Source organism: Bidens hawaiensis, unplaced genomic scaffold (assembly GCF_021521415.1).
Source record: "Bidens hawaiensis isolate Kalapana, Puna unplaced genomic scaffold, B.hawaiensis_p1.1 tig00026670_1, whole genome shotgun sequence".
Classification (NCBI taxonomy): Eukaryota; Viridiplantae; Streptophyta; class Magnoliopsida; order Asterales; family Asteraceae; genus Bidens; species Bidens hawaiensis.
In genome coordinates, this window is record NW_027494301.1 from 27,564 (window position 1) to 39,171 (window position 11,608).

The window sequence follows — 11,608 nt, forward strand, 5'->3', positions numbered from 1 at the left end:
CAATAATAATCAATTACTTAATGAAATTGATCAATTAGCTCGAACCGGCACCACACCTAATTCCTAACCCATAGCTCGGGTTCGGGAATTACATCCAACAAATTCTGATTCCATTCCAATAAAGAGGTCATTCATAATTCACAACTCACATATATAAAACATGCACCGATTCCCTTTCATCCCATACTTTTTTATATGGTTGTATATGTAGAACATGAACTATAGCTAGTGGGAAAACATGGACAATGCCTTTTAAAACACCCATGTCATACTTCTGTGCTTTTTCTTTGAATATATACCATCTTGGAAATATTGAACTAGGAAGGAATGATAAAAAATAAATAAATAATAAAAAAATGCAACCAATATTCAATTTTGGACCGTCTAAAGTTATTGAAAATGGAAAACAGATAAATTTCTTATATGATAGTGATATCATGTAGGCATCATCTAAACGTATTTTGTGATCACGTTACGCTAGCAAACGGGTGTATGACCTAATGGGATGCTCATTGCTCATAGTGACCTGAAAAGTAAGAATTTCATGATGATTGACATTATTTAATTATTGGTTTATTTTTTAAAAAGTAATGTTTTATAAATTTATATAAAGAAACATTATAAAAATACTATTGTTTTAAGAAAGTACTTTTTTTTTTACTTTTTAACCACTACAAAATACAACACTTCAATAGCTATCGATAAACATGGTCAACCAAATCCGCTTTGAGATCATAGTGTGCCTCACTATCGCGGATCATCACATGGTTGACTAGTCTCTCATGTTGGCTAAGCTAAAGGGTAGGCTGGTCTTTCGGTTCATAGTGTTGATACATCGCTCGTCCTTTGTCTCGTATGTTCATGTTACGTAAAATAATACAAGCACGCATTCTATTACATAATATCTCCTTTTTCTCAAACGCGTGTCGGATTAACAATGATGTGCCTTTTTCGTTGAGGGCACCAAATGCGCGCTCGACATCCTTTCTCCCCGAATCTTTAACTTTTTTTTGATATGGCATCGTTTAAGATCACTTTCGTTTGGACATATGAATTTTTCACAAATGTGGCATATTTAGTATTAATACTATCTGCAAGATAATAATTGTACTTATACCCGTTCCCGTTTGCAATAAACGAAGAAGTCGATGCAACTCCATTGATGAGGTCGTTGAAAATGGATAAATGATCCATAACATTTGTATCGTTGTTTTATCGTGCAACACTGAAGTATGTCGCATGTCAAACCCAAAGATCATGTGGCACCAAAACCTCAAGCATAATGGTCGGGTGTGGATGGTCATCTCGTTGTTGCTGATCTCGCCAACCAACAGGACAATTTTCCCCCTTCCAATATATGCAATCGATGCTATTACACGAAAACGACACCTAAAATGTCTATCTTCATATACAATGGTGGCCCCAAAGATATAAAATTTAATTAAGACGAATAATAATGCTAACATTGATTTCAACAAACTATATGAATTGTAAAATAAAACAAAATAAAGTAAAATACATATGTACAAAGTGACACCAAGAAGTAGTCGTTCACAAGATGAGTTTTAGCCTCCACATGGTCCGATTAGTATTAACGTGTCTTAATTTTAACCCGACGCTTAGAACTCTCAACTTGATAACCTATGAAGGTCACACTACTTTCTACCGCGTGTATCACGTATGAAACAGTCATCACCCTAATGAGTCGGGAGAACAGTCTTATGTAATGAAATTAGAAGAAAGGGACATTTTGATGATAGAAATAATATCATTAAATTCTCCACAATTTGCACAAGAATCGTTTGATACAAATTATTTTAATAAGCAGCTTATTTTAGGTTTAAGCAATACAATTTTGGGTCTTTATATCCCATAGTTTTCTGATGTTCATTCAAGCCCTTGTAAACATCATAAGGATTCTTTGGAATAGGCTTGGTTTTGGACTTGTTAAGTAGAACCCGAGTGAATCCAGAAACCACCCGCTTCGTCCGTAGAAACCTACAATCCGGCCTCCATTTGTCAAGATATTGAAGGGGTGTTCCTTCTTCAACCCCAAATGGCCCAAATGTTCTTTTGTTGGTCTTAAAAGTGAGTGATCGAATCACAGGACGACCTCCATAGACCACACGACAATACTCAATAGTGCCCACTAACACTTACTAAGAACTCCTCAGGATACTGCAGCTTAATCTGAAATTAATCCATAAGAAGTACCTTAAATCACTTTCCAACTTTATAAATGTAGTGCAAGGAAATTAAGTGAAAATGTATTTACCTGAGCGGACTTCGTTCCACCAAAGCCACCATGTTTTTCAGCCAGAAAGGGTTTACCATCGTTATCATATGTTACACGGATTGAGTCAATACAGCTTCCATATACAAGAGTTATTTCTCTAACTCCACTATGTACTCCGTCGTCCCATTCGTCTCCACCATTTCCTCCCCATGGTCCTAATTGCTTGCTCTTACCCTTCTGTATATAAATATCAATGTATTTAAATATCAAAGACTAAATTTAAAAAATAAAAATTGTAATCCTACTAAATAAGCTTAAAATAAGGGTTTCATACCATGATGAGTTCAAAAATTTGCTATAAGATTAAAGATTTGTGTGTATGATGGATTATCTTGCTACAAATTGTGGTATAAATAGGTTAAAAAACAAGCAAAAGGGTACTACTAATCTACTATGCTATAGCCTATAAGCATCTGATTCTGATCCGAGTGTCAATTCCAATTCCTGTTTCCTTTGCATTCCATTACACCACAGTGATCTTTCTCTTATGATAACATACATAAAACATGCAACATTCTGATTCTTTTCTAAGACAGTTTTTGTACATAAAACATGTACATTAGTTTGTGGCCTGAATAAATATAATACTTTCCTGGCCACCTTGTTCATGGATCTTGCTTTCCCTTTTCCATTAATCATTAGAGGTGACATAATGAAGAGGTCCGACTCGATTATAACACGTTTTATCCAAAAAGTTTGTTTTTTATTACTTAGTAAAGGATTTTGGAAACACTTCTTTGATATTATTTCTCCCGCTATTTAGCTTATCTATAGAGGAGATTACAAGTTTACAACCTACAATATTTACCTTAAAACAACATTCACGTCTATACAAGTGTCTTTCCCATGATACAATAATTCGAGCATTAACGGTACTGATGGAAGTGGTCTTACTAGTATAAGATAGCAACACGTTTCCTATGTTTAATTAGTCTTTGTGAGATATGAGACAACATCGCGTAGATCCAAGGAAGTTGTAGTGGTAAGGTGCAAGTTCAGGAGCAGGTAAGTTTGCTGTTAAAAATAAATAAAGAAACATCGCGTCTACCCTAGGAGAGTAAATATTTTAATACCCAATACTTACTTTTACCAAGCGTTTTGCCTCCGCACTTATAAATCGTTTGTTCAAACGCGTATGTGACACTTTTAAACACGTGTGACATTTAATACACCTTTCATTTCAAATATCATTTTAAGCACATTATTTGAGTATCATATCCCATTTGCATATAGAGAATGTAAACTCGTAAAGTTTTAAATATATATTTCATATATAACCTAAATGTATATCTACATATTATTTGTACATATATTTCCAACATCTGTTTTGTATTATAAATACAAACATGCATCCCATTCCAATTTCCACCACATGTTTTTTTTACAAAAAACATGCACTGATTCCTGTTCGATTCCTTTTCAACTCATGTTTTTTGTTACATAAAACACAATATATAGTTCATTAGTGTGCGTGTGCTAGAAAAAGAGTCTAACTCGATTCGGGAATACGCTACCCCTTTTGTTTAGCAAATATACTTTGGCAAGATGCGATGTATTCAGCGGACGAATCGAACTTTGAAGAAATTTTTCATTGCTCAAAGCTAATTACAGACAGTTTCTATGATTTGGCTTATTAGCCCTAGTCATATTTTATAGGCTTATGTTCAAAAGTTGCATACATGTATGTCTATATAATATTCATTTTGTAACATGTTAAGGTTCTAACACTATCTTTTATTCAAAATAAAATATGTAGTTAAGTTTTTGTAAAGTGACTGTTTTTATAATTTTACAAACCTAATGGACTGTTTATGTGACTTGGGTGGAAATAGTTTTACGGAAGGAAACGGCTAAAATATTGCAACAAGTGGTGTGTCGTCTGCAGGGCAGGATTTGGGCATGTGCGAAAGGTGCAACTGCGCATGGCCTAAAAATTTGAGGGGCCCAAATAAATTTTTTTATTGTTTTACATATATAATAATATTTACTTTAATTATTTTATTCGAGATTTAAATGCAAAAGCAAGGATAGAAGAGACGGGAAGTTACTTTTAATGCTCGCTTCTCCTCCCCTTTGTAGGCTCCCATTTTTTTTTATTTTTTATGCATATAACTAAACGCTACGCATCAAAACCGAAGGTTAATCAAGAATCAAGATCAAGTGGTTCATAAAAGAGAACCTTTTCGAATATGTCATTATTACAATTTGCCAAACTAATAGAGCATTGGTATATGTTCGACATGACATGGTTTTAGGCTTTTAGCAATCAATGTAAAACGCGTGTTCATGACTTTGAGCAAATCACAACAAAAAGAAAAGAACCTGAGCAAAACATTATAAATCATCACACCCGGACGCAACCAAAACACAAATGCAGGATGTCCATTATACGCCAAAACCACAATCTTTTGAAACCTCGGTTTTCAAATGTTAAAAATCAAAATAAAATTAGTTACATTTGACACGCATGTTATCGATATTTATAATCTCTATCCGTCCATAAATACGATTCTAAGAGCTATCTACCAGTTCTAGTCGTTCAGAAGCCGAAGATTTCCAGTTAAATTTAAACATAATTTGTTGAAGATCATGACCCTCGTCTCCATTTTCCGCACCTTCAAACAGTATCACCATTGTAACATCTTTTATATGATATAGCCAGCACTTCCTAGAGTAATATGTACAGCACTTGGGATTCCTTTCTCTTGACATTATCTTCTCCTTCAAAAACTAAAACCGAAAAAAGATTATAGATTATAATAACATAATCCAAGAATTCAACAAAACATAATCTTTAATAAAACAAAACCATAGAAACATTACATTTAAAAGCTCGGAATCGGAAGATGACACCAACGATAACATATTCGGTCGAGACATTCGTAGTAGATTATCAACAAAATCCTTCAACTTCATGGGAGATTTGATAAGTTCTAACTTGAGTTTCTTTGATGACACACGTTCGAATTTTGGTAATTCTTCATGAATAGTTATATTCTTCAACCGCAATAAGAAGCAAAACGAATAAAATTAGAGGTCAATTATCATTTATCAAATTAGAAGAGTAGAATTCATAGAATCAAAACGAAACTTAATACCTTATGGGAGCTAACAATCGATTTCCAGCCTCCAATTTTTACAATTATCCGTAAAAATCTCTCCAGATCACGAAAAGGATAAGATTCTTTTCTTCTAAGATGTAAATGTAGCTTCACTACATGCAAATTTGAAATATTCAAGAGCATAAACGGAATAAACGGTATCCTCTCACCAGAAAACTCGAAGGCAGTCAGATTCGGTGCATTAATCAAAGGATCTATATTCTTTTTGCATCTGATTATAGATAGTTCCGTAAGTGTTTTGCTCAATATAGTTATCTGCTCAAGACGAGTACATTCTCTTAATACTAATTTTTCAAGATATGAAAACTTTTTGAGCATATCTTGAAACACTTCATCTGTCAAGGTCGGATCTTTAATCGATAAATACTTGAGATTTTCACAACCTGACAAGTTTATATCGCATAACCATGAGGTCTTCAGCCAATACATAAAACTTACAAGACTGGTCAACGCGATGTTGATTGACACAAGCCCATGGCATTCATGTAAGTGAACCCGTTGAAGCTTGTCAAGAGTTGAGATGTGTAAGTGGCCTATTCCCTTGCAATTTACTAGCCTCAAATCCTCGACCGACGGGCAGCCTTGAATGAAGTTGTTGATCAAATCTGTGTTTACATGTGCGTTCTTTATTGACAGCTCTTTTAAGTTGCACAGATTGATGATAACATTACTACCAAACTTGCAACCATACAACTTTAGTGAAGTTAAACTCTTGGAAGTAAGAACGATGTTAGGTAATAAATAATGTCTTCTTACGTTATTTTCTTCCACGTGAATCTCTAGCTCTTTGACATCTTTGTTTAAAGCAGCGTTAATCCAGTTACTCATGGGCGGTATTAACTTGAAATTAGCTTGAAACAAAGAAACTTTGAACTTCTGAATACTATGCATCGGTCCTAGTTTTTCTGCTAACGAGCTGTTGACAAAAGTTATAAACTTATCGGGATTATATCTTCCTGAAGCTTTAAACTTTTTCTGGTCAAAGTCAAAGGAGAAAAACGAAGCAAATATCGATCTCCATTTCTTAGACCAGACAGTGATTCGAGTAACATCTTTCGGACAACGAAGACATGAAAGAATCTGGTGGATAATGTGTTCGGGTAGTTCCGAGATTTGATCCAATGGTTCGACTATTTCATCAACTTCATCAGTCGTTTCCATCTTCCTCTTCTTTCTTCCCTTAATACCCTTCCTTGAAATACACGAACGCGTTCTCTTTGATTCCCTAATAACCGACACACCGTTCTTATATGGTCCAGTAATCAACGTTTGACCGTCTTTCACTTCACCGTCAACATTTTGTAAAACTCGTTTCTTACTGCACGCTACTGAATCACCCGAACGAGATGAATGTTCTGTTTTGCGCTTCCTCCTTTTGATCCTCAACAACTTATTTGCATTAAGTTTTCTCTTCAACTTATTATCAAAAAGCAGCCGCCTGGTTTTCATAAACATTTTAAGTTACTGAAGGACTTAGATTTATGCTGCAGAAACTACTTTCGATAATATAGACTATCAATTCACAGCAACCTGGATGCAAATAGATATAAACCACATGTCATAACATTGTATTGAACCACAATGTTAATAGATATGATTAGCTTATTCAGAGCACACTAGCAGAAAATTTAATTAGTGCATATGTAAACTATCTTCCAATCCTATGATAAAAACACACATCAAAAGTTAAACGATAATAGGGACGTGCGTGAAACCGAAAGAAACCAGTCTGACACTGACCAAACTGAAAAAAAACCGAACCGAAACAAAAACCATGTTCTACTTTTATGCTTTTTGTAAAATGTGAACTAACGGTTCAGTTTTGGTTTGGCATTTAGTAAAACAAAGACCGAACCGAATCAAGTTTATAGATTTAAATTTTTTATTTAAGTAATTTATAACAATTTTGAAAATTTGTAACTCAAATATTTAGTCCAAGTGTATAATAATCAATTAGTTATGAACTAACAAAATGATTTTTGCCCGAATCATTATTTTTCTAAGCAGTTAATGTGGAAAAATATCGGATATCGATCAACGACCGATATTTGAGTTATCAGTGAAATATCGATAATTTTAATATCATGTAAAATTCATATATATGTAGCAATTTAACACTAAAGATTAAGTATACTCTCCCAACCATTAACAAATTAACTTTTTGCAACTAGCAAAACATTGCCAATCACTAGTAGGAACTAATTAAGACTTAAAATACTAACATTGAACACTAAAAATTGATAATTAAGACTTAAAACACTGATATTGGAAATATCGGTGATATATCAGTCCAATATCGCCGATATTATCGGTACCAATATTCTGACCAATATTTTATCAAGGGACAGATAACCGATATACCGGCGATATCGACTGCATAGATTATTTTTGGCTAATTTATTTTTCCGGCACTTTCAAGCTCAAATGGCAAACCGAACACAACCCAAAAACGAAAAAACCAAAACTGAACTGTTTTCAAAAATTCAAAAACTAAATTTTAGGTTTTTAGTTCGGTTTTAGCCCAAAACAGACCCAAACCAAACCGTGCACACCCCTAGCTCAAATTGCAAAACCGAAAAACCTGTAACCAAACCCAAGCTAAAAAAAACCTGAAACAAAACGGTTTTCAAAAATTCCAAAAACCGAACCGTGCACACCCCCTACACAATATGATCATGGTAACAAGCAACAACACAGAAAGTCGATAAACCCTTAACAGTTCCATCTTTTACACAATAATTAATACTCATCATGTTAAAAACTTCAAATTTCAAAACCCTAAATAAATAATAATCAAAACAATTAACATCAACCCACTAACTAAATTCGCCCAAATATTAAAAACAACTATTAAATCCATCGGATACAGATCGATTTAGATCAAAAGTATAATAATAATAATAATAATAATAATAATAATGCGATTATTATTATTATTATCATTATATAACGTACTAATTTAACAAACTAACCTGAATTGAATTCGTCGAATCGCAGGGGTGGTCTAGGTTTTGGTGGATCGTTGTTCTCCTTGATTATTATTATTATTATTATTATTATTATTATTATTATTATTATATGCGTGAGATTGGATTCATTGATGGATGACTGAATGGGCTTGTTGATTGTACATCAGGCCCATTAGAAAAATAGAGAATGAAACCTTCAAACTAGAGCTCGCACAAAAAAACCAAATTTGGAACCGGAACCCGATTTTTTATACTAGGTTTTACTACCCGACCTTACTTATAGGGTACGCATTTCAGTACCAAGACCACATGAAAATATTCACAATTGTAAATGTCAGTATATGTATAATCAGTGGCGAAGCTTGGACAAAGATGTCGAGGGGGCGGATGAAAATACATATTGAAAAAGCCATAAACGGAGGGGGTCGGGATCAAATTGTCGGTTAAAAATGAGTAAATTTAACTACTGCGCAAAAAAACCTCAACTTATTAATTTTTGGTACAAATCTTTTTATTAGCAATACTGTCAAAATTTCGAACGGGCCGCAGATTGGCGTCAGGGCATAATTATTGATCCGATTTCTTTCGTAGGGTCGTAAAATATTGTATGTAAGTCACCAAGACCGAATTTCTGATTCGATTCAGTGGTTCGACCCATACTCAGTGAACATACCCTTTGGCAATTCTGGGAAGATCGATTTCTGATCCGATTCTTTCTCCGACTCAGTGAACATACCCTTTGGCAATTCTGGCAAAATTTCGAACGAGCCGCGAGATAGCGTCAGGGCATAGTTATTGATCTAATTTTTTTGTAGGGTCATAAAATATTGTATGAAGGTCACCAAGACTGAATTTCTGATCCGTTTCTTTCTCCGGCTCAGTGAACATACCCTTTGGCAATTCTGGCAAAATTTCGAACGGGCCGCGGGCTGGCATCAGGGCATAATTATTGATCTGATTCTTTCGCATGGTCATAAAATATTGTATGCAGGTCACCAAGACCGAATTTCTGATTCGATTCAAAGGTTCGACCCACACTCAGTTTTTTCTCCGGCTCAGTGAACATACCTCTTTGGCAATACTGGCAAAATTTTGAACGGGCAGCGGGGTGGCGTCAGGGCATATATATTGATCTGAATCTTTCGAATGGTCATAAAATATTGTATGGAGGTCACCAAGACCGAATTTCAGATCCGATTCAATGGCTCGACCCATACTCTGTTTTTTCTCCGGCTTAGTGAACATACCCCTTTGGCAATTCTGGCAAAATTTCGAACGGGCCGCGGGGTGGCGTCAGGGCATATATATATATCCGATTCTTTCGAGGGTCATAAAATATTGTATATAGGTCACCAAGACCGAATTTCTGATCTGAATCAGTGGTTTGACCCACACTTAGTTTTTTCTCCGGCTCAGTGAACAAACCCCTTTGGCAATTATGGAAAAATTTCAAACGGGCCGCGGGGTGGCGTTAGGGCATAATTATAGATCTGATTTTTTCGTAAGGTCATAAAATATTGTATGGAGGACACCAAGACCGAATTTCTGATACGATTCAGTGGTTCGACCCACATCAGTTTTTTCTACGGCTCAGTGAACATACCCCTTTGGCAATTTAAACAAAATTTCGAACGGGCAGCGGGGTCAGGGCATAATTATTGATCCGATTCTTTGGCATGGTCATAAAATATTGTATGGAGGTCCCCAAGACCGAATTTCTAATCCGATTTAGTGGTTCGACCCAGACTCAGTTTTTTCTCCGGTTCAGTGAACTTACCCTTTGGCAATTATGGCAAAATTTCGAACGGGCCGCGGGGTGGCGTCAGAGCGTAATTATTGCTCCGATTCTTTCGCAGGGTCATAAAATATTGTATGGAGGTCACCAAGACCGAATTTCTGATCCGATTCAGTAGTTCGACCCTCACTCAGTTTTTTCTCCGGCTCATAGAACATACCCCTTTGGCAAAACTGGCAAAATTTCGAACAGGCCGCGGGGTGGCATCAGGGCATAATTATTGATCCGATTCTTTCGCAGGGTCAAAAAATATTGTATGGAGGTCACCAAGACCGAATTTCTGATCTAATTCAGTGGTTCGACCCACACTTAGTTTTTTCTCCGGCTCAGTGAACATACCCCTTTGGCAATTCTGGCAAAATTTCGAACGGGCCGCGGGGTGACGTCAGGGCATAGTTATTGATCTGATTCTTTTGTAGGGATATAAAATATTGTATGGAGGTCACCAAGACCAAATTTCTGATCCGATTCTTTCTCCGGTTCAGTGAAAATACCTTTTGGCAATTCTGGGAAAATTTCGAACGGGCCGCGGGGTGGCATCAGGGCATAATTATTGATCTGATTCTTTCGCAGGGTTATAAAATATTGTATGCAGGTCACCAAGACCGAATTTCAGATCCGATTCAATGGCTCGACCCATACTCTGTTTTTTCTCCGGCTCAGTGAACATACCCCTTTGGCAATTCTGGCAAAATTTCGAACGGGACGCGGGGGTGGCGTCAGGGCATATGCATATCTGATTCTTTCGAAGGTCATAAAATATTGTATATAGGTCACCAAGACCGAATTTCGGATCTGAATCAGTGGTTCGACCCACACTTAGTTTTTTCTCTTTCTCAGTGAACAAACCCCATTGGCAATTCTGGAAAAATTTGTTGATCTGATTCTTTAGAGGGTCATAAAATAATGTATATAGGTCACCAAGACCGAATTTCTAATCTGATTCAGTGGTTCGACCCATAATCAGTTTTTTCTCTGGCTCATTGAACATACCCCTTTGGCAATTCAGGCAAAATTTCGAACGGGCCGCGGGGTGGTGTCAGGGATATATATTGATCCGATTCTTTCCCAGGGTCATAAAATATTGTATGTAAGTCACCAAGACCAAATTTCTGATCCGATTCAGTGTTTCGGCCCATACTCAGTTTTTTTCTCCGGCTCGGTGAACATAGTTATTGATCTGATTCTTTCGCAGGGTCATAAAATATTTTATGGAGGTTGCCAAGACCGGATTTCTGATCCGATTCAGTGGTTCGATCCACACTCAGTTTTTTCTCCGGCTCAGTGAACATACCCATTTGGCAATACTGGCAAAAATTCGAACGTGCCGCGGTGTGGCGTCGGGCCGTAGTTATTGATTCGATTCTTTCGTAGGGTCATAAAATATTGTATATTGGTCACCAAGACAGAATTTCTGATCCGATTC

General features: G+C 36.0%; 1 protein-coding gene and 1 pseudogene across 1 annotated transcript; both read right to left on the reverse strand.

Annotated features, from left to right (window-relative positions):
- Positions 1-1,861: 1,861 nt before the first annotated feature.
- Positions 1,862-2,947, reverse strand: LOC143573897 (jacalin-related lectin 19 pseudogene; annotated as a pseudogene).
- A 1,717-nt stretch (positions 2,948-4,664) lies between these two features.
- On the reverse strand, positions 4,665-8,445 carry LOC143573888 (F-box/LRR-repeat protein 13-like). Its single transcript, XM_077058657.1, has 4 exons — positions 8,391-8,445; positions 5,395-6,948; positions 5,120-5,293; positions 4,665-5,026 (listed from the first exon to the last, which is right to left on the reverse strand). Exons 2-4 carry the CDS (start codon positions 6,871-6,873, stop codon positions 4,808-4,810), a joined length of 1,872 nt encoding a protein of 623 aa, XP_076914772.1. The 5' UTR covers positions 6,874-6,948; positions 8,391-8,445; the 3' UTR covers positions 4,665-4,807.
- Positions 8,446-11,608: the final 3,163 nt, after the last annotated feature.

Bases quoted from the DNA above. Each gene is read 5' to 3' on its own strand.
- LOC143573888 (XM_077058657.1), bottom strand. From the start codon at position 6,873: ATGTTTATGAAAACCAGGCGGCTGCTTTTTGATAATAAGTTGAAGAGA. The intron at 5,294-5,394 runs GTATTAAGTTTC...TTGCGGTTGAAG, and splicing joins CGATTGTTAGCTCCCATAAG to AATATAACTATTCATGAAGA. The intron at 5,027-5,119 runs GTAATGTTTCTA...TTTCGGTTTTAG, and splicing joins CCGATTCCGAGCTTTTAAAT to TTTTTGAAGGAGAAGATAAT.